Here is a 20,271-nt window from a genome sequence, read left to right as displayed (position 1 = left end):
GGTTTTGTTCAGGTCTCAGGAGCTCTCCCTCCCTCTAGTAACTGGTACCGAGAAGGCCGTGCTGCTTTGGGGTGCCCTAGAGGCTGCTTTGGAGTGAGAGCACCAGCCAGGCAGGAACATTCCTTCATGCCTTTCTTCCTACCTGAGTAGGAGCGACACTAGAGACCAAGCCCCTGTCCTGCCCCATCTCTTAGCTGGGGTCTCTGGGAGTGGGGCAGACAGAGCATGCTGGGGTGGTGGTGCTGTGGGGGAGAAGCTGGCTCTTTGCTGCTGGGCCCCTCTGCTGCTGGTGCTCTGCAAGGACAGGGGAGCCTGCCCCTCCTGGTCCTGGTGCTGCTGCCCGCTCTGCCCTCCTGGCTCTCTCCTGACAGCAGAACCTGCCCCATGTCCCTCTGCCTTGTCAGTTCTGGCTAGATCAGTGCAGAGCAGCACAAGGTGGTGCTTGAAACTCAGCTGGTCACTGTCCCAGCTGGTCAGGAGCTCAGGTGGCTTCTGCCCCTGGTTGTGATTGGACTTAGAGCCCCTTTCTTGGCTAAACCCAACGTTATTCACACACATCCTGCTGCCCCTTCAGCATGAGAGGAGGGGGGGCCGGGGTCCGATACTAACTCCTGGTAGTCTCCACACGTGCTCAGGCTGAGCCCCGCTGTCCCCTGGCAGTGCTCCCGTGCAGCTGGTGCTTGGGGTGAGGATGGCTGGTGCCCACCTACCTGGTCCCATGGCAGACCCTGTAGGCCTTCCCCTGCAGAGGGCATGCTCGTGTGCCTGGGGGCTCCTCCGGGACGTTTCATGGTCCATTACAAACCCCTTTGGGAATGACTGGTTGTGTTGCATCAGTTTCTGTGTGTGGCAAATGGGCCCAGAACGCTGCAAGCTCCAAAATTTTTCTTATTTATAGTATTTCTACTTAAGTCCCCTCTTCAGGGAATGTGAAGTCATTTGTTTCAGGAACCTCACTGTTGCCCAGGTCTCGCTGTTACACCTGTATATTCTCATTGTGCAGTAGCCTTAATAGTTGTGTTCCCCCCATTGTAACAACAGTGACAAATGGAATGAATTCTCTCCCTTCCCTTTGTTTTTTACTTAGTTTCTTTGTTTCTTCTGCTTCCACCTCTAAGAGCCGTGGTGTCTCTTGCTGGTTTCCCAGGGATTTGCCCCGAGTGTGGAGGGCTGCTGGCCCTTGCTATAGACTCTTCTGTTGTTGTTTGTAGTAAGTCAACTCTTAGTCTTCCCGCTAATAAATGCTCAGTAACAAACCAACTGCATTCTGGCTGCTGTCTGGGAGCAGCACTTCCCCTTGTGTTTGTATTGATTCCTTTTGAGTTGTTGGGCTCTCTTTGCCAGATGAACGTATGTAAACTTTGACCATGTCAAGAAATTAAAATGAGGTACTTGGAATTCTTCTAAGGTAGCCCCTTGTGTGTGATGCCGAGCTCCCAGGCTGCGCAGGGCCAGTGGCTGTGCCTTTCTCACATCCAGTTGCTCCTTCCCTGCATTCTCCTCGTGCCTCTCTCTGTTGTAAATGCTCTGCACTGCTCTGTAGGTTGTTTCTACTGCAGCTTGCCTTTGGCCCCACGGTTTTGTGTTTGAGCTGTTCTGTCCCACCTCAGCCCAGTGCATGGGACTCAGGCACCTTGTGTGCTTTGTGTGTTGTCTCCTTGAGACTGCAGCATCCATTGCTGCGTGTGTTTCTTTCCTCTCTTGCCTGCTCCGTGCATGTGGTGCCAAGGAAAGGGCTGTCCCTGGCCTCTGTGTCTCCTGCTGGGGGAGGCTCAAGGACACGCTCCTGCCTTCCCTGTGCTGCTGGGGCTGGGAGAGTCCTGCTGGTGCCTGACAGGCAGGAGCTGGGCTGGAAGCCAGGAGCAGGGGAGGGTTTCTTGTCCGTGACCCTCACCCCTCAGTGCAGGGGTTTGTGCTCTGCTCTCCAAGTGGCACTGCGCTGTTGGGGCTGTTCACGGGTGACAGCCCAGCTCCTACACGGGGGCTGTTAAACTCTGGGAGGAGAACAAAGGCCCAGCAGTTGGGTGCAGACGCTCCCATCCGCGGCCGCCGTGGGGAAGGGTCAGGCAGTTCCCGCTGTTCTGTTGCACAGGAGCTGACCCCGTGAGATGAGGGAATGGGAGTTTTCCAAAGGCTGAGGTCTGGCCCGGGGCGTGCTTCAGCCTTGCCTGTGTCGGGAGCGTTGGCACAGGGTTCCCTGTGCTGTTCTCTCCCAGGTGTCTGCCAGTTCCAGAGTGTCCGCTGCCTGTCTCTGGGGTCGGTTTCTATAGATGGGAGAGGCTGGTGTTTGCTCCCTCCATATCTCTGTGCGAGCAAACTCCCTCCTTGCTTTGTCTGGGAGATGTCTGCAATTATCAAAGGCGCCAATGGGCAGTGTCCAAAAGAACTGGGAGCCAAAATAAACACCAGGAGGAGGATGTGAATTCTCCCCATCAGGTGTGGGCCGGGGCGAAGGGCATCAAACGCCATGAACCAAACAAGTCATGAGCAAGTTATGCTGCTGTTTGAGAGACATGGCTTGACCTGCCTCAGGCTTCTTTTGGAGAAGGTACCACGAGCATCTCAGTGATGTGGCCCTTAAAGATCCTTGAGTGCTTCCATCAGGAAGGTATCGACATGGGTTTCCTGGCTCTGCAGGCTCTGGTAGTTGCTCTGCTTCCTGAAATTCCTGCTGCAAGATGTAGGTGGATTTAGGGCTGTTCCGTCCTAAACGTTGCTCCCAGCAAGTGCAGGCTGATTCTTGTGTTGCTTTAAGAAGCTTTACAAGTCCTCATCTTGAGAAGCGCAGCAGAAGAGGACATGGTTTGATAACGGGGTATCAGACATGCACCCATGGCACACACCCTGCAGCCCCGGGTGTGTGCCGTGCGCTGGTTTGTCGTGGGGATGTCATTCCAGGTCAGGGTTTCTCTTTCTTTTCCAAACCCCGACATGCACAGACCCAGGGCTGTTCCCACCCTTTATTTTCAGACGTCTCCCAGGCGAGCTGCAGGGTTGAGTTGTGATTTGTGGGGCACTCAAGCCTGTGGAGCTCATCCAGGTCTTTAAAGTACTGCTGCGCTGCTTAGAAAATGACCGTCTGTAATTGCAGCCTCTGCCTTGACCTTTAGGGACTTGGGATGCAAAACCAAGAGGCAAAGGGAAAACTGGAGGCTCTGCTCTTTGTGTCAGTGTGAGCACTGTGCCTGCGGCCTCGGGGGCTTGTGCATCCTCTTGGCTCGGCTCTGTAGGTGTGTGTTGGTGCAGAGCACTTGTGCAATGCTGGGTGAAACAGATTCCCTGTTCCAGGCTTACATGGAAAGGGAATTTTTCTTTCAGGCCTAGCCCCAAGTAACCCTCAAAGCCTTGAGAGCATCCATTGAAAGACTTGACTTGGACATCAGCGCATCTTTGCTGCATCTGTGGCTGCTCAGAGGCATTCTGCCACTAGAGGCCAGTTGGGAAGAGCAGGGTACCTCTGAAACCTGCAGCTGCTGCATCCCGTGTAGCCAAGGCTCTGTCCTCATCCGTCCCATCTCTCCCCATCACTTGTGTCCGTGCCCTCCTCTGGCACCGGCGCCACGTGCACTGGGAGCCGTGGCTCTGCCGGCGCTGGCGCAGCGGCCGGTGAGGCAGCGATGACACATTGCTGGCAGGGAACGGGCGTGCGTGTCCCTGCCCTGCACAGCTGCAGCCTGGGCTAAAGAAGGCTGAGGCTGCCTGTGGTGGTGAGGATAATGGAGCGTGTCCTATGGCAATGTGGCCTCCTGCCTGCCAGTGTGGTGTCTGGTGAGCACGGCCGGGAAGCTGTCGGGGGGGAGGATGAGAAGGGCCAGGGTGAGGTGAGGTGAGGCTGGCAGCAGGAGTGGAAATGTTGGGTTGAATCTCCAGCCATGGCTCTCTTGGATGCCTTCCGCTTCCCAGCACCAGCGGGGACAGGCAGGGATTGGAGCGGTCTGACCCCCAGCCTCGGGCAGGATTGAGCCCCAAGCCCTGGGTGCCACAGGTTGGGGTGGCTTTGTCCTTGAGGGAACTTCTCAGGAGCTGCCCTTCAGTCGCCTGTGAACTGGAAGCAGTGAGGGCTTGTTTCAGTGGAATGAATGAGTTCATGGCTGCTCGGAGGTGCAGACTGAGAGCCGGTTGTTCACAGCGCACCGGTGCCTGAATCTCACCCTGAGCTCCCTCTCTCCGTGCCTGCCAGAGCTGCTCCGGTGCTACACAAGTGATGTGTTCTCCGCAAAGGCTTCCGTGGGGAGGATTTAAGAGAAAATAAATAAAAAGCCACTGCAAGCTCAGGACGGGGCTGCCCGGGACCGTGTTTACAAGGAGGAAACGCGACGAGTCGCAAAGAGGTGGAATTCTACAGCATGGCAACAATTCCCAGCTTGTCAGAGCCGGGCGGAGGTCGCAGGCACCTCGGGCTGACGACAGGAGCTGCGCTTTTACAGGCAGCCGCAGGAAGCGAGCTTGGACTGAAGGAGTAACAGAGTTCTGTGGAGCCTGTCTGAGTCACTGACCCTGCATCTCCACTGCTGCCTTCAGACACTGCTCGGGGAGGACACAGGAGGCTGCAGAGAGAGATCTGCCCTTTCTGGTCACCACCAAGCTCGGATCTCCTCCCCTGGCCTCTCCCAGTCCTTTGTGCTCACCCTGCTCACCCATCCAGTGCAGCCTAAACGGAGAGAGGAGCAGCTGGAAACCCCGCTCCGAGCTGCTGCGAGGGCCCAGGGACCAGCGGAGCCATGAACGTGAGAACCGCGCTCGTGCTCCTGGCTCTGGCTTTAGCCACTGTGTTGGCGCTGGTCTGTGTGCTGCTGAGCAGGGGCAGGGCTCCCGGTGCCTGCCCGCACCGGCCCCCGGCGCAGGAGGACCCCGACGGTGGCCACAGCCTGGTCTTTGCGGACCTGACCCCCGCCGAGCTGGCCCAGGTGGTGCGGTACCTGCGGGGACACCTCGGGCTGCGGCTGGTGGACGCCGCGCGGGCAAAGCCCTCCGACAACTGCATCGCCTCCGTGGAGCTGCAGGTGCCGGCCAAGGCAGAGGCGCTGCGGTTCCTGGACGGGGCGGGGGCTCGTCCCCCCCGCGAGGCGCTGGCTGTGCTGTACTTTGGGGAGCAGGCAGAGCCCAACGTCACCGAGTACGTGGTGGGGCCGCTGCCGACGCCACTGTATCACCGGGACGTGACGGTGCGCCGGTACGGGGGGAAGGTGCCGTACCACCGCAGACCGACGCTGGCTGTCGAATACAAGCAGCTGGCCGGGTTTTTAAAGAGCCAAGTGTTCCCCACAGCTCCATCCTTCATGCGCCAAGTGATGGAGTACGATGGAGGCAGCCTCGCAGCCCTGACGGCCGCTCCTCGTGGGTTCCAGTCTGGAGACCGCATCACCTGGTTTGCCTTGTTTCAGAACGTGAGCGGGTTCTTCGTGCACCCGGTGGGGCTGGAGGTGCTGGTTGACCACAGCAGCCTGGACGTGTCCCGCTGGGCGGTGAGCAGGGTCTTCTACAACGGGCAGTACTACGGGGACATGGTGCAGCTGGAGAGCGCCTACGTGCAGGGTCGCATCAGCGTGGAGAAGGTGAGGAGAGCGCCGCGGGACGGGGACTTCTCGTCCATGAAGCCGCGGGCGCCTCGGGCCGCGCCGTTCCCTTTGCAGTACGAGCCGCAGGGTCCCCGCTACAGCGTCAGGAACAACCACGTCCTCTACCAGGCGTGGAGCTTCGCCTTTGGCATGAGCGTGAGCACGGGCCTGCGCCTGTTTGACATCCGACACAAGGGGGAGAGGGTTGCCTACGAAATCAGCGTCCAGGAGGCCATGTCCGTGTACGGCTCCAACTGCCCCGCAGGGATGTCCACGAGGTACATGGACGGCAGCTTCGGCATCGGGCGCTACACCTCCCCCTTGGTGCGAGGGGTCGACTGCCCCTATTTCGCAACGTACCTGGATGTGCACTTCCTGGCCCATTCTCAGGTCCCTCAAGGCAGTAAAGGTGCCATCTGCATCTTTGAGCAGAACCTGGGCTCCCCGCTGAGGCGGCACTACTCCAACCTGCAGTCGCTGTACTACGGGGGGCTGGTCAACTCCGCCCTGGTCCTTCGGTCCATTGCCACCGTAGGCAACTACGACTACGTGTGGGACTTCATCTTCTACCAGAACGGGGCCATTGAAGGCAAGGTCCAGGCCACGGGGTACCCGAGCTCATCCTTCTTCTATGGGGATGGCCTGCGGTACGGCAATAGGGTTTGGGACCGCACGCTGGGTACGATGCACACCCATTTCATCAATTATAAAGTGGACTTGGACGTGGGAGGTAGGTCTGGGTCTTCCTTTACTGCCTGCCATTATCTTGGTAAACCCCAATGCTCTGGGGGGTTGCCCCCTGTCTGTTGACCCCCACCCCCCAAGTAACATCTGAACTCTGCTTTTCCACTCTCCCAACCTCTTCTTTCACTGCAAAGTCATTCCTATGCATGGAACAGCCTGCTGAGGTGATGGAGTTGGAGGCAGTGGGAATTGTCTGGGAGCTGCGTGTCCAGGCCAAGGAAAGTATGAAGGTAGCAGCTGCAAAATGTTTGTGTTTCCTGGAGGCCTCCGCCTGGCACGGGGCTCGTTGCCATAGGCACGGCCCCGTCTGCAGCGCTGGAGGTGGGAACCGGCTCTTTGGTGCCCGATGCTGCTCCGGTAACTTGGGGAAGTCCTTTTGGTACCTTGAGTGCCAAGCGTGAGGCAGGCAGCAGGACCGGTGTCCTGCGGGGCTGAGCTCGTGCAGCTCCCTCCTGCTCCTCCTGTGAGCAAACACCGGTAAGCTGCACCCCAAGCCCCCGGCTGCGGAGTTCTGTAGGGAGCCAGCAAATTCCCTTTGCTCCTGCTCCGAGTCATGGGTTTTGGCTGCGGATCCCTGTGGAGTTCTGGGAGTGCAGGGAGCCGCTCGCTGCTGCCGGCGCTGAGCAGCGCAGTGCTGGCGTCTGCCCTGCGAGCCTCCAAGGGCTTTGCTTCCCTTTAAAGGCCATTGCAGCGGGTGCAGGCTGGGGAGGTGCGAGGGCAGCGCTGGTGGCGTTCGGGGTTACTGAAACCTGCTCCTGTGAAACGCAGGGGGAAGAACGTTCGGCATCTGCACAGGACCAGAGGCTGCGGCTGCAGCAGAGCGAGGGGGAATGCAGCTCCAGTGGCTGCCGCTGCATGCGGGAGTGATGTGCATCCAGTGCAGCCGCTCCAGCGGGCTCTCTGGTACCCGCCTGCGGTGCCGTGGTTTGTGTGGCCCTGAAAGGAGCCGCTGCCGTCGTTACAGCCGGGAAGAGGCTGGATGCTGGTTCCCTCCCTGTGAGTGAGGCACGGAGACGTGCTAAGATCCAGTTCCTGCATGGTGGCGATGCTCTACTCCGCGCTCTGCTTCCAGACCCGCAGCCCCGGCTGCTGCAAAACGCTGTCGAGAAGAGCTGCGTGAGAGCCCAGACCCATTCCCCAGCGAGGGAGGGGAGCCCTTCCCCAGCAGCAGGGCTCAGCAAAACTGCAGCACAGCAACAACGGGGCATCTCCCACAGGGGCTGCTTGCATCCTCATCCGAGGCTGGTGTGGGACCTACAGGGGAAAAGGGTGAGGATGGAAGTGAGAATGAAAACTGAAACTCCTGAATTAACAGCATCACAAGCGTGCTGAGTTGATCCAGTGGTTGCAGCCTCAACCTGACCCTCCCATCTGTGCCTCAGACTGGCCCCACCGGAAGGCAGTGACATGGACCATGCTCCTGTGCTCCATCCTTGCCTCTGACGGAGCATCGCTGCCGCCTCGCACGGGGCCACAGTGGGAGCAGCCTTGCAGAAACTGGTGCCCGTGCAGAAGCAGCCTCCTCACGCTGCACCGGGGTGGCCCTGAGCCCTGCTCGCTGCTCTCGATCGTGGGGTCAGGAAGGCGGAGGTTTCCTGACAGAGGCTATTTCTGTGTGGGACAGCTTCTGCCTGAGGATCACGTCCTCTGGAGTGCGGCTGGGTTGGCTGAATGGGGACAGATGTGTCCTGCTGGTCACCCTTCAGCCTCTGCTCTTCCTGCTGCAGCAGCTCCAGGCGCTGCCTCTCGCCTGTGCTTGCTCCCAGGGGTTTGGTGGGCGCTGCCCGTTCTCACCGGGGAGCTTCCTCCTGTCTCAGGTTGTGTGCCCGTGGCTGGAGCAGCCGAGCCCCTTCCCGCAGGGCTGGGAGGGACAGGGAGTGGGGACAGGGAGAACTGGCCTGGGGAGGTGCCGAGGAGCTGCAGGTCCTGGGCTCTCCTGGAGCACTGGTTCCTCATGGAAGCAGGGCTGGTCCCAGGGCACTGAGGTGCAGAAGGACTGAGCTGGCATCGCTTCCCCCCATGGCATCGCTGCGCTCCCACAGGAGAAGGGATGGGGTCTCATGGGAGATGCTGCAAGAAGCAAACGGCCCTTGGGCAGGCAGAGGATGGGGCTCTGCGGCGTCGCCCTGCAGCAGAGAAACCCATCAGGAGCTGGGGTGTGAGTCAGGCACCGGCTCCGTGCTGGCTTCCCCAGGGTGTCTGGGGTAGGGAGGAAACAGGATGAACTGGCTGGGACCTGTGATCTCCTCTCAGCCCCATGCAAGCTCCAGGCTCCATCCCCACCTCAACGAGACGCCTTGACGCCCACAGATGGCAAAGGGATTAAGAGCCTGCTCTGCAAGAGAGGGACGTATCCTGGATGCTGCAGCCGAGCCCTGCTCGTGGGCTCTGCGCTCGGAGAGATGAACCCCAGACTGCCCTACGTGCTGCTGGCGGGGGCCGCCGTGGTGATCTTGGCTCTGTCCTGCGTGCTGCTGAGCAGGGGCAGGCGGTCCCCTGGCTGTGAATCCCAGCCCCGCACTGAGGAGGAGACGGGATCAAGGAGCCAGAGCCTGGTCTTTGCGGACCTGACCCCCGCCGAGCTGGCCCAGGTGGTGCGGTACCTGCGGGGACACCTCGGGCTGCGGCTGGTGGACGCCGCGCGGGCAAAGCCCTCCGACAACTGCATCGCCTCCGTGGAGCTGCAGGTGCCGGCCAAGGCAGAGGCGCTGCGGTTCCTGGACGGGGCGGGGGCTCGTCCCCCCCGCGAGGCGCTGGCTGTGCTGTACTTTGGGGAGCAGGCAGAGCCCAACGTCACCGAGTACGTGGTGGGGCCGCTGCCGACGCCGCTGTATCACCGGGACGTGACGGTGCGCCGGTACGGGGGGAAGGTGCCGTACCACCGCAGACCGATGCTGGGCAGTGAGTATGAGCAAGTGGGAGCTTTCCTGAAGACGGTGGCGTTCGCTGCAGCCCCGACCTTCCTGAAGGAGGTCCTGGAATACGACAGCACCAATGTGGTGTTTGAGAGCGCAGCCCCTCACGGGTTCCAGTCTGGAGACCGCAAGTCCTGGTTCGCCTTGTTTCAGAACGTGAGCGGGTTCTTCGTGCACCCGGTGGGGCTGGAGGTGCTGGTTGACCACAGCAGCCTGGACGTGTCCCGCTGGGCGGTGAGCAGGGTCTTCTACAACGGGCAGTACTACGGGGACATGGTGCAGCTGGAGAGCGCCTACGTGCAGGGTCGCATCAGCGTGGAGAAGGTGAGGAGAGCGCCGCGGGACGGGGACTTCTCGTCCATGAAGCCGCGGGCGCCTCGGGCCGCGCCGTTCCCTTTGCAGTACGAGCCGCAGGGTCCCCGCTACAGCGTCAGGAACAACCACGTCCTCTACCAGGCGTGGAGCTTCGCCTTTGGCATGAGCGTGAGCACGGGCCTGCGCCTGTTTGACATCCGACACAAGGGGGAGAGGGTTGCCTACGAAATCAGCGTCCAGGAGGCCATGTCCGTGTACGGCTCCAACTGCCCCGCAGGGATGTCCACGAGGTACATGGACGGCAGCTTCGGCATCGGGCGCTACACCTCCCCCTTGGTGCGAGGGGTCGACTGCCCCTACTCGGCCACCTACATCGACACGCACTCCCTGTCCGAGAGCCTGAGCCCCAGCAAGAGAAAGGATTCTCTCTGCATCTTTGAGCAGAACCTGGGCTCCCCGCTGAGGCGGCACTACTCCAACCTGCAGTCGCTGTACTACGGGGGGCTGGTCAACTCCGCCCTGGTCCTTCGGTCCATTGCCACCGTGGGCAACCATGACTACGTGTGGGACTTCATCTTCTACCAGAACGGGGCCGTTGAAGGCAAGGTCCACGCTACAGGGTACACGAGCTCATCCTTCCTCCATGGGGATGGCCTGCGGTACGGCAATAGGGTTTGGGACCGCACGCTGGGTACGATACGCACCCATTTCATCAACTATAAAGTGGACTTGGACGTGGGAGGTAGGTCTGGGTCTTTTCTCTCCTTTGAGCCATCTCTGAGTACTTTTAGACTCCTAAAACTTGACGGTTTTGGTCCTTACCCAGTTTTTTGTTTCCATGTGGATGGGGGGTGTGCTCCCACAGACCTGCCTCCCTTCTGTTCTTAGAGCAATGAGAAGCTGCTGCGATGCAGGGATGGGTTCCCCCTCTGTCCACTGCAGTCACCCCTCGGTGCTGTGCAGATCCAGTCATGCCCATGCTGGTGCCTTCCCATTGTGGGATGGGTCCTTCCCCTCCTGCCCGTGCACAGCCCCTGCCCCTGTCCCGAGCCCCACATGATCAGGGTTGATCAAGCTCTTCTGTGGTTTCATTCCTGCTTCCTGGAGCTGCCTTGGGCTGTTTCTGCTGCTGGTGTGTGATGGGGCACAGGGGCAGGCACTGAGCATGCGGCTCTGCTGCTCAGAGCAGCAACTGGAGCAGCAGCTCCACTTCTCTCTGTCTTTGCCACCTTGTCCCCGGCTTCATTTGCTCCTGAGCCGCTCCTGTTGCTCTGAGCCTCTGGCCCATCCCTTTTCTCTGTGGGAAGACCTGAACTGTGCAGCAGGGCTCCAGTTCTGTGATGTGCAAATGCACTCCGAGCCTGGGCTCTTCCTGGTGCTTTCCAGCTGCCAGGGCTCATGCTGATGAGCATAAACACGGTGCCTGGATCATGAGGTGCTAGACTTAATTAGGGTCTGCTTGCACTGGGAAGCAAACCTGTTCTTCTGCACTGGGATGGGGCTCCCCTCTGTCTCTCGCAGAGGGTGAGAGTCCCTGTGGGTGGTGGTGTTGCCTGGGTCAGACAAAGCTAGAGCCGTACAGAAGTGCACCCAGCATCATGGAGCACTGGAGCTACAGAGCTGTAACTGCTGTCCCGGGCAGGAGCCGGTGCTCAGAGCCTGGGGTGCAGGTAGTGAGGCTGGGGAGACGTCCATGGGGAGCACAGGGGACTGCAGGGATGCTCCTCGGTGACTTTGCTTTTGCTTCACAGGGGTGAAGAACTCCCTGGTGGCCCACGACATGGCCTTCGAGATGGTGCGGGCTCCCTGGAACCCAGAGCAGCAGATAGAGCGGCCACGGCTCACCAAGAAAGTCCTGGACACAGAGGACCAGGCTGCCTTCCGGCTCCAGGCAAAGCTGCCCAGATACATCTACTTCGCAGCCAACAGCAAAAACAAGTGGGGCCACCAGCGCGGCTACAGGATCCAGGTCACCAGTTCTGCAGGGGACCATGTCCCCGAAGCCAGCTCCATGGAGAGGGCCATCAGCTGGGCAAGGTCAGGCTGCTCTGAGCGGGGCAGCAGGCTCTTGGTGATGCCCCCGGCCCCACTGTTTGGGAAAGGTGTTCCTTGATGGGGAGGACCAGGGAAAACGCTCTCCTGGGCTGGGGTTGCTCCATGGGAGCAGGGGGTTGGGTTTAGCTCTGCCCTGTCCCAGAGCACTGCTCCCATCTCTTGTCTTCTCCTCAGGTACCAGTTGGCCGTCACCCGTCGGAAGGAGGAGGAGCCCACCAGCACCAGCATCTACAACCAGAACGACCCCTGGACGCCCACCGTTGCCTTCGCTGACTTCATCAACAACGAGACCATCACCAACGAGGTGAGCCGGGGGCTGGAGCTGTGGCACCCAGCCCCAGAGCTGCCCCAGTGGGCTCAGCTGGGAGAGGAACAGCTCCGGGCAATGAGGGAAGCGGGTTCGAGCATCCCCTTTGCTGGGTATCTGGTGCTTTGGTCAGAGCGCAGAGGTCAGCGTGCAGAGCAGGAGCTTGTTTTTCCCCTATGGAGAAATGCAGCAGAACATCAGGAAAATCCCTGTGGAGCCAGAGCTTGGCTGCAGAGCACAGGCAGGGCCCTTCCTGCTGGGTGGGCCATGGCTGCGGGCAGGTCATTGGGAAGGGAGGGGATCTTCCCATGGAGAGGGGAGCTCGCGGTGTGGGAGCAGCAGGGCTGGGTCCCCTCCTGCTCTCCTGGAGCTTTCCATGGCCCCTGGGCAGGTTCTGGTTGGTGCTCTGCAGCGTTCTGCAATAACCATGGTCTTGTGGCTCTTCCCTGCCTAGGACCTGGTTGCCTGGATAACCGCTGGTTTCCTTCACATCCCGCACTCGGAGGATATTCCCAACACTGTGACAGTAGGGAACTCGGTGGGCTTTCTCCTGAGACCCTACAACTACTATGACCTGGACCCCTCCATATACTCACACGACGGGGTGTTCTTCACCAGTGAGCAGGATTTCACGGCCTGTGAAGTCAACCCCGTTGCGTGCCTGCCCCAAACCGCCTCTTGTTTGCCCAACTTCCCCCCCTTCACCTATGATGGCTTCCAAAACACAAGCAGGCTTTAATGCCAGAGGACGGCGCTGGGAGGCGCAGAGGCCCCAGGCTGCCTGCTCTGCCTCAGTGTTTTGGGGGAGTTGTCTCAATTGCCAGTTGTGCAACGACTTCACTTTTTACCATTGCTTTAAGATAGTGCTCTGTGAAAGGGAAGCATGATCTTCCCGGCGCGGTGCCGCATGGGAGGTCCATGTGAGCTCTGTTAACTTGCTGAATTGGGGTCTGTCGCAGAGGGAAAGCGAGGAGAAAACCCTGTTCCTCTGCCCTAGAAGCAAGCGCTGTGTAGTGCCTGTCTCAGGTTAAGAGAATGAAAACGGTTCTGGTCCAGTGCTCTCTTTGAGTGTCTCGTTCTTATGACGCACAGCAGCGTCTGCTGCGGGGATGCTGCGGGGTCTCTGCTGTGTTTCCTTAACCCACAGACCAGGCTCTGGGTGTCCGGGCATGGGATGCTCCAGGGATGGGCTGGGAAGTCTCAGGGCTCGGTGGGGACAGAGCCAGGACCCTCTTGGGACGCAGGTCCTGAGCTCTCACTGCGGAGTGCAGAGGGGACCATTGCAGGGAGGGGGCTCATGGGTCCCTCTGTGCAAGCCACACAGACTTCATGAGGCCACCACAGAGAGCCCAGTGCAAGGCTCGTGCTGCTGCCGTTTGCCAGAGTGCTGGGTGGGTTCTGGAGCCCTCATCCCCCTCCTCACAGCCCTATCTATGCCAGCATCAGGAGGTGCCTCTGGGGGACACCAGCCGCTGTCCTCTCCCTCCTTCCCAGCTGCAGGACCACAGGATGCTGCAGTGCCTGCACAGGCTGTGGAGGTGCTGCTGGTGACGGTGGGGCCGTGATGCTGTGCTCTGCGCTGCTCTGCGCACAGGAGCATTGTCCTCACGGTCCCCACTGCTGGCCTGGCTGCTTCTGTCTGCAGGGTTAAGAGAAGGAAGTGCAGGGAGATAGATTTATTTCCCCCAAGTGGCTGGCTCTGTTCTGTCCAAGGTCTGCAGTGGGACAAGGGGAGGAGAACAGAGGCAGAAGCATTAAGTGTGCTTGACATTATGACCCACTGGGGGAAGCAGAGGAAAGTTGCCTTTTATGGTCCCCAGCAACTCCTGGGCACGTCTGAGAACATCCCTCCTGCGCAGCCCAATGGGCCGTTCCCTGTCGAGCGAACGGGGGATAAACCACAAACCCCACCAAACCCAGCCCCTTCTGGTCACTGGGGAGGTTCTGCAGCTGGAAACTCGCTGTGCCAGACCGCGGGAGCGCTGAGCCTCAGCAGCCATGAACGTGAGAACCGCGCTCGTGCTCCTGGCTCTGGCTTTAGCCACCGTGTTGGCGCTGGTCTGTGTGCTGCTGAGCAGGGGCAGGGCCCCCGGTGCGTGCCCGCACCGGCCCCCGGCGCAGGAGGACCCCGACGGCGGCCACAGCCTGGTCTTTGCGGATCTGACCCCCGCCGAGCTGGCCCAGGTGGTGCGGTACCTGCGGGGACACCTCGGGCTGCGGCTGGTGGACGCCGCGCGGGCAAAGCCCTCCGACAACTGCATCGCCTCCGTGGAGCTGCAGGTGCCGGCCAAGGCAGAGGCGCTGCGGTTCCTGGACGGGGCGGGGGCTCGTCCGCCCCGCGAGGCGCTGGCTGTGCTGTACTTTGGGGAGCAGGCAGAGCCCAACGTCACCGAGTACGTGGTGGGGCCGCTGCCGACGCCGCTGTATCACCGGGACGTGACGGTGCGCCGGTACGGGGGGAAGGTGCCGTACCACCGCAGACCCGTTACCAGTAAGGAGTACGCGGACATCAATGTCCTCATCCGGAGGGAGCTGCGAAAGGCTCCGCGCTTCCTCGCCGCGTGCTGTGAGTCTGATGGGACCGACCTGACCACCCTCACGACGGCCCCGCGCGGCTTCAAGTCCGGCGACCGGGCGACCTGGTTTGTCCTCTTCCATAGCGTGCCTGGTTCTGGCTACTACCTCTTGCCAGTGGGGCTGGAGGTGCTGGTGGACCATGGGGCTCTCGACGTCTCCCTCTGGCAGCTGCGCCACGTCTTCTACAACGGGCACTACTTTGCCAGCATGGGGGATCTGGAGGAAGCGTTTGTGGCCAGCTCACTGGAGGCTGTCAGGATCCACAAGCCTCGGGCTGAATCAGTGCTGGGCTCAATGAGGCCTCGGCACCAGCCCGGCTCCCCGGGTCCGCTGCATTATGAGCCCCAGGGTCCCCGCTACAGCGTCGTGGACAACCGGGTCACCTTCCAGGGCTGGAGCGTCACCTTCGGCATGAGCCCCAGCTCTGGGCCGCGCTTCTTTGACATCAGGTACCGCGGGGAGAGGATTGTCTATGAGCTGAGCCTCCAGGAAGCCTTAGCCCTGTACGGCTCCAACTGCCCCGGGGGGATGTCGACCCGCTACCTCGATGGGAGCTTTGGCATCGGCAGGTTTGCCTACGAGCTCGTCCGGGGCCTCGACTGCCCCTACACCGCGACCTACGTGGACCAGCACTACCTGGTGGAGTCAGATACCCCCAAAACCAACCAAAACTCCCTGTGCATTTTTGAGCACGATGCCGCTCTCCCCCTGCGGCGCCACTTCTCTGACTCGCACTCCTTGTACTACGGGGGGCTGCGGAAAACCACGCTGGTCATCCGCACCATCTCCACCCTCATCAACTACGACTACATCTGGGACTTCATGTTCCACAGCAGCGGGGCCGTGGAGGTCCGGGTTCACGCCACCGGCTACATCAGCACCTCCTTCCTCCACGGCCAAGGCACTGACTACGGCAGCAGGGTTGGGCCCCACACGCTGGGGACGATGCACCTCCACCACATACACTACAAGGTGGACCTGGATGTCGACGGTAGGTCTGGGCGCCTTTGTGTGCGGCCGCGGTTCACTGCGGGCTGCGGGCCTGAGGGTTTTCCCTGCTGTTTCACAGGGCAGCTGAACTCCCTGGACACCCAGGACATGGGGTACAAGCTCCTGAAAGATCCCTGGAGCATGCAGAACACCATTGAGCGGCTGTACCTCCGCAGGAAAAGGCTGGAGAGGGAGGATGAGGCGGCGTTCCCGCTCAATGCCCCCATGCCCCGTTACGTCTCCTTTGCCAGCCCCAATTCCAATAAATGGGGGCATCCGCGCAGCTACCGGATCCAGATCACCAGCTTCGCCGGGGAGCACCTTCCCACCAGCAGCCCCATGGAGAGAGCCATCAGCTGGGGCAGGTAGGTCCAGGGCTGGACACCGGGTCCCACTGCTCCCGACCCGTGCCGGGCTGCAGGGACGGGGTAAACACCAAACGTGCAGTTTTTGGCTCTGAGAATCCCTGGAAAAGCTGCTCAATGCCATCTGTTTGCAGCAGTTCACAGGCACGAATCTGACCCTAGATAAGATTAATTTAGAGCAATCGCATGCGCCAGCCCCTCCTTTTCCCTCCCTGATGCAGGCCGGAGCTGGTGCCCCGGCACGCACCAGGGATGCGCTCAGCATCCCCAGGCGGTGGTGCCCGGCATCGCACGGATGAGCCCCTCTGCTCCCTGTGCAGGTACCAGTTGGCCGTCACCCGTCGGAAGGAGGAGGAGCCCGCCAGCACCAGCATCTACAACCAGAACAACCCCTGGACGCCCACCGTTGCCTTCGCTGACTTCATCAACAACGAGACCATCACCAACGAGGTGAGCTGGGGACTCCTGCGCCCGTGGAGCCCAATGCTGTGGGTGCAGCCCCGGCTCCTGCCCCACGTGTCCCGCAGCCAACCTGGGTGGGTGACGGGCTGAAAGTGACTCCGTGGGGCTGACGGGGTGCCCGGCTTCCCTCCTACGCAGGACCTGGTGGCCTGGATCTCGGTGGGGTTCCTGCACGTCCCCCATGCTGAAGACATCCCCAACACGGTGACCGTGGGGAACGGCGTTGGCTTTTTCCTGAGGCCCTACAACTACTTCGATGAGGACCCCTCGGTGGACTCACCCGACAGCGTCTACTTCAGCAGCGAGCAGGACCCCGGGATGTGTGGAGCCAACCCGCTGGCCTGCCCGCCCCCAGCCTGTGCCCCCCATCTGCCCCCCTTCCGTTACGGGGGGTTCCTCAACCTCAGCCTGGCCCCGCTGCCTGGCGCACTCTGATGGGGAAGGGGCTGCTGCTGCCCAGCCCCTTGCGGTGTGGGGTCCTTGGAGGGGTGCCGGTGCCATGCCAGGACTGCCCTCCCCATGCCTGGGATGCTGCATGCTCAGGGTGAGCTCAGTTCTTGTTTCAGCCCCACAGCACCGCCAAACGTGGGCTCACAGCCTCTAAAGGACAGCCCCAAGGAGTGACCTCTCATAGACCGCATCCAGGATGCCACCCAAAATGCTGTGGGCTGCCCACAGCTGCTTTGCTCTTCCACGACCGGGGCTCCTGCTGCTCCCCAAGGTAGGTCATTGCACACAGGGGGACGGTGCTGGCCAGGGCTGGGCACTGCACGAGCTTGCAGCTCCCCTTGGAGCCGTGGTCCACGTGTGCCCAGCCACACTGGAGCCAGCAGCTCCGGGATGCCCAAAACATCCACCCCGGCCCCCTGGATGTGCAGCTCCGGGGCTGATGCTGAGCTGCTGCTGCTGCTGCGGCGGTGCCAAGCTCTGGGGACAAGGACAGCGCGCTGAGAGCCTGCAGGACAAGGAGCATGGGACGGGTGCTGCCCCGTGTCCACCCTTCCCCAATAAACAGGCATGCGGGTGCTTTTCTGACCAAACCAATGTGGAGCTCATGGGTGCTGCTGCCGCTTCTGTGGCTGGAGGCCAGAGCCCAGCGCTGCTGCGGGCACTGGTGTCTGTAATGGGGGGTCCTGGCTCGGCTCTGGGGTGCTCCTGGGGTCCAAGGGCGGTGGGGCAGAGCCTGGCACCGGCCGTGCTCTTGGACCCGGGGTGTTGGCTGGAGGTTCCTGCCGGGGAATGTGGGACAAACAAGGGAGTTAATGTGTAACGGCCGGTCCGAGGTGCATCAATCGGCTCTGGCCTTGGCTGCTGCCCAGTGTGCTCAGCCCCCGCCGGCACAGGGACCCTTGCTCCCGCACCCCCCACCGAATTCCACACTATCCAAAGCTCATCCTCGCTCTACCGGGCTGGGGTGGGGACACTGAGGAGCTTGGCGAGGGTCGCTCAGCTCCAGCCTCATGTGGCTGCGGATGCCGAGTGCTGGCCATTGTGTCCCTGGGGGAATGGTGGGCATCCATCCCCTCTGCCCCCTTGCTGTGGGAGCTGGGTCTGCCCAGGGCCAAGCTGCGATGGGCTCAAGCAGCCCTGGGCATCCCCTTGGAGCCAGCCTGGCTCGCTGCAGCGCAGGGAAGGATGCTGTGCAGATCAGGGAAGGATGATGTGCAGTGCAGGGAAGGATGCTGTGCAGATCAGGGAAGGATGCTGTGCAGTGCAAGGAAGGATGCTGTGCAGCGCAGGGAAGGATGCTGTGCAGATCAGGGAAGGATGCTGTGCAGTGCAAGGAAGGATGCTGTGCAGATCAAGGAAGGATGCTGTGCAGATCAAGGAAGGATGCTGTGCGGCGCAGGGAAGGATGCTGTGCAGATCAAGGAAGGATGCTGTGCGGCACAGGGAAGGATGCTGTGCAGATCAAGGAAGGATGCTGTGCGGCGCAGGGAAGGATGCTGTGCAGATCTGTGCAGATCAGGGAAGGATGCTGTGCAGATCAAGGAAGGATGCTGTGCAGATCAAGGAAGGATGCTGTGCAGATCAAGGAAGGATGCTGTGCGGCACAGGGAAGGATGCTGTGCAGATCAAGGAAGGATGCTGTGCGGCGCAGGGAAGGATGCTGTGCAGATCCAGGGCATGGCTCAGCACGAGGCCCAGGGGTGTCTTGGGGTGACAGCAGGAGGAGCGTGGTGGAGCATGCGGGATGCTCCCTGCTGCGGCTCCCTGCCTGCCACTGCGTGCCCACGTGCTTGCGGTGCTGCCTGGACTCTGCCCGCACGCTGACGCAGGCAGGACCGGGCAGTTCCATGCTGCGGCGACCCAGCTCGCTCCCTGCTGCTGCCCACGGGCTGGGAATGTTCTGGATGGAGCAGCGGCCCCATGTGCAGCACAGTGCGTTAGAGCTCCCACGTGCACAGCATCGCCTGCAGCTGCAGCCGGTGCCTTGGGAGTAGTGGGGACACTGTGGTCCGGAGGCAGCTGCGCACAGCTCCGGGTGCTGAGCCTGATCCAAAGCCGCCTGAGCACAGAACCCAGCACAGGGATAAAGCACCCGCAGCCTGGCCCTGCTCCTCCCATGGGAAAGCTGGAGCCAGTCTGGGGCCGGGGATCTACCTGCAGAGCAGGGCACTGGGAAGCAGCACTCACAGCCTGGCTGGTGCTGGACCGTGGGGCGGACGTGGCCTCTCCCTGCCGTGGCCCCAGTTCTCCTGCAGGGATTCTTTCCAAGGACTCGCTAATCCCCATCCCCCAGCACCTTTTGCCCCCATTTTCCGCTGTGAAATCTCCCAGGGAGAATTTATTGCTGTTTCAAAACGTTCTCGATGCGGAAGCCAAGGCTGCCGCATTCCTTCGCGCCGGGTTGAAGACCCTGGAACGAGCTGCTGGGGAGTTTGTTTTGCAAGAGTAATTCCATTTCCGTGCAACCTTCGGCTTCGCTGGGCTTTTGTGCCTGTACCCCAGGCAGGGGGGTTTGCAGTGGTTTTGCCTGTTGGCTCCCTGGGCTGTGTGCAGGTAAAGGGGGCAGGATGCTGCCCGCAGCAGCGCAGAGCCTGGGCACGACCTCTGCCTGCTCCATGCCATGGCAGACGGCACATGGGCAGCGGTTCAAGGATCTTGACCTGAACTTTCTCGAGGAGGGGAGATAAGTGATGTATTTTCACTGGCTGCTAATCATTAACACCTCTTGTCTGTCCCACCTCTTCCACTGTGGGAGGCTCTGCTGGGGCACCCCGTGCATGGGGCTGCCATGGGGCTGCGGGGCCGTGCCCAGCAGGGTTCTCTGGCCAGGCTGATGCCGAGGGCTCAGGCTCCTGGAACAGCTCCACGCTCCCCATTCAGCACCACCTCCCGGGGATGCTGCTCCCTGGGGTGATGAAGCTGCGGTGCCAGCACTGCTGGGATGAGTGATGTGTTCAGCTCCATCCCTGCAGGCAGGGCACTTGTGCAGGAGGGGTTAACCCAGAGGATCTGTGCTGGGGGGAATGCCTTTCTTCATTTGTGGGTTAAGGACCCTTTGCACCCTGTAACCCCACACCAGAGACCAGAACAACGTCACTGACAACCAGGAGCTGCCCATGGCTTGGGAAGTTCCCATGACCCTCGAGCAGCCTGGTGTGGCAGCAAGGTGGCTCTTCATCAGCTGGAGGCACCCGGCCCTGCACTCCACACACAACCCACTCCCTGCTCCTGGGCATCCCTGCAGCGCTCTGGTGGTGCTGGGGTGATGGCAGAGGGATGGGGAACGCGCCACAGCTCCGCAGGGCCGTTCGCACAGGGCACAGGCACCTGCATCTCCTCCCTGCTAACAGCGAACGCTGCGGTTCAGTGGGAGCCGCTGAGCCGGCTGTCAGGAAGGGCAGGAGCTGCAGGAGCCCCGGCTGAGGCAGCCACCAGCACCCTGCAGGGAGGCGGCGGTGTGGGAAGGGGTTAAGGTGCTGGTGCCGGAGCACGCGGGGCTCCACGCGCCCCGGAGCCTGTTTTTACGTCAGCTG

At 61.2% G+C, this 20,271-nt stretch overlaps 3 protein-coding genes across 4 annotated transcripts; all 3 read left to right on the top strand.

The window, feature by feature from the left end:
* Positions 1–4,312: 4,312 nt before the first annotated feature.
* On the top strand, positions 4,313–6,643 carry LOC130601837 (membrane primary amine oxidase-like). The gene is made up of 2 exons (XM_057414172.1): positions 4,313–6,288; positions 6,437–6,643. The coding sequence occupies exons 1-2, from the start codon at positions 4,722–4,724 to the stop codon at positions 6,463–6,465; spliced, it is 1,596 nt and encodes a 531-aa protein (XP_057270155.1). The 5' UTR covers positions 4,313–4,721; the 3' UTR covers positions 6,466–6,643.
* Positions 6,644–8,138: 1,495 nt separating this feature from the next.
* On the top strand, positions 8,139–12,646 carry AOC3 (amine oxidase copper containing 3). Of its 2 annotated transcripts, none has more exons than XM_057414170.1 (4): positions 8,139–10,274; positions 11,284–11,569; positions 11,762–11,891; positions 12,349–12,646. In XM_057414170.1, the coding sequence occupies exons 1-4, from the start codon at positions 8,705–8,707 to the stop codon at positions 12,631–12,633; spliced, it is 2,271 nt and encodes a 756-aa protein (XP_057270153.1). In that variant the 5' UTR covers positions 8,139–8,704; the 3' UTR covers positions 12,634–12,646. The 2 variants fall into 2 exon arrangements, with proteins under 2 accessions (XP_057270153.1, XP_057270154.1); XM_057414171.1 differs by lacking the exon at positions 8,139–10,274 and adding an exon at positions 10,648–11,056.
* A 1,196-nt stretch (positions 12,647–13,842) lies between these two features.
* Positions 13,843–16,804, top strand: LOC130601838 (membrane primary amine oxidase-like). The gene is made up of 4 exons (XM_057414173.1): positions 13,843–15,462; positions 15,541–15,826; positions 16,147–16,276; positions 16,427–16,804. The coding sequence occupies exons 1-4, from the start codon at positions 13,893–13,895 to the stop codon at positions 16,721–16,723; spliced, it is 2,283 nt and encodes a 760-aa protein (XP_057270156.1). The 5' UTR covers positions 13,843–13,892; the 3' UTR covers positions 16,724–16,804.
* Positions 16,805–20,271: the final 3,467 nt, after the last annotated feature.

This window comes from Pezoporus wallicus, unplaced genomic scaffold, assembly GCF_028554395.1.
Source record: "Pezoporus wallicus isolate ANWC-B61680 ecotype Strahan unplaced genomic scaffold, APGP_CSIRO_Pwel_v1 contig_13150, whole genome shotgun sequence".
Taxonomy (NCBI): Eukaryota; Metazoa; Chordata; class Aves; order Psittaciformes; family Psittacidae; genus Pezoporus; species Pezoporus wallicus.
The sequence above is the reverse complement of the archived record's forward strand: the minus strand, read 5'-3'. Positions and strand labels throughout refer to the sequence as shown.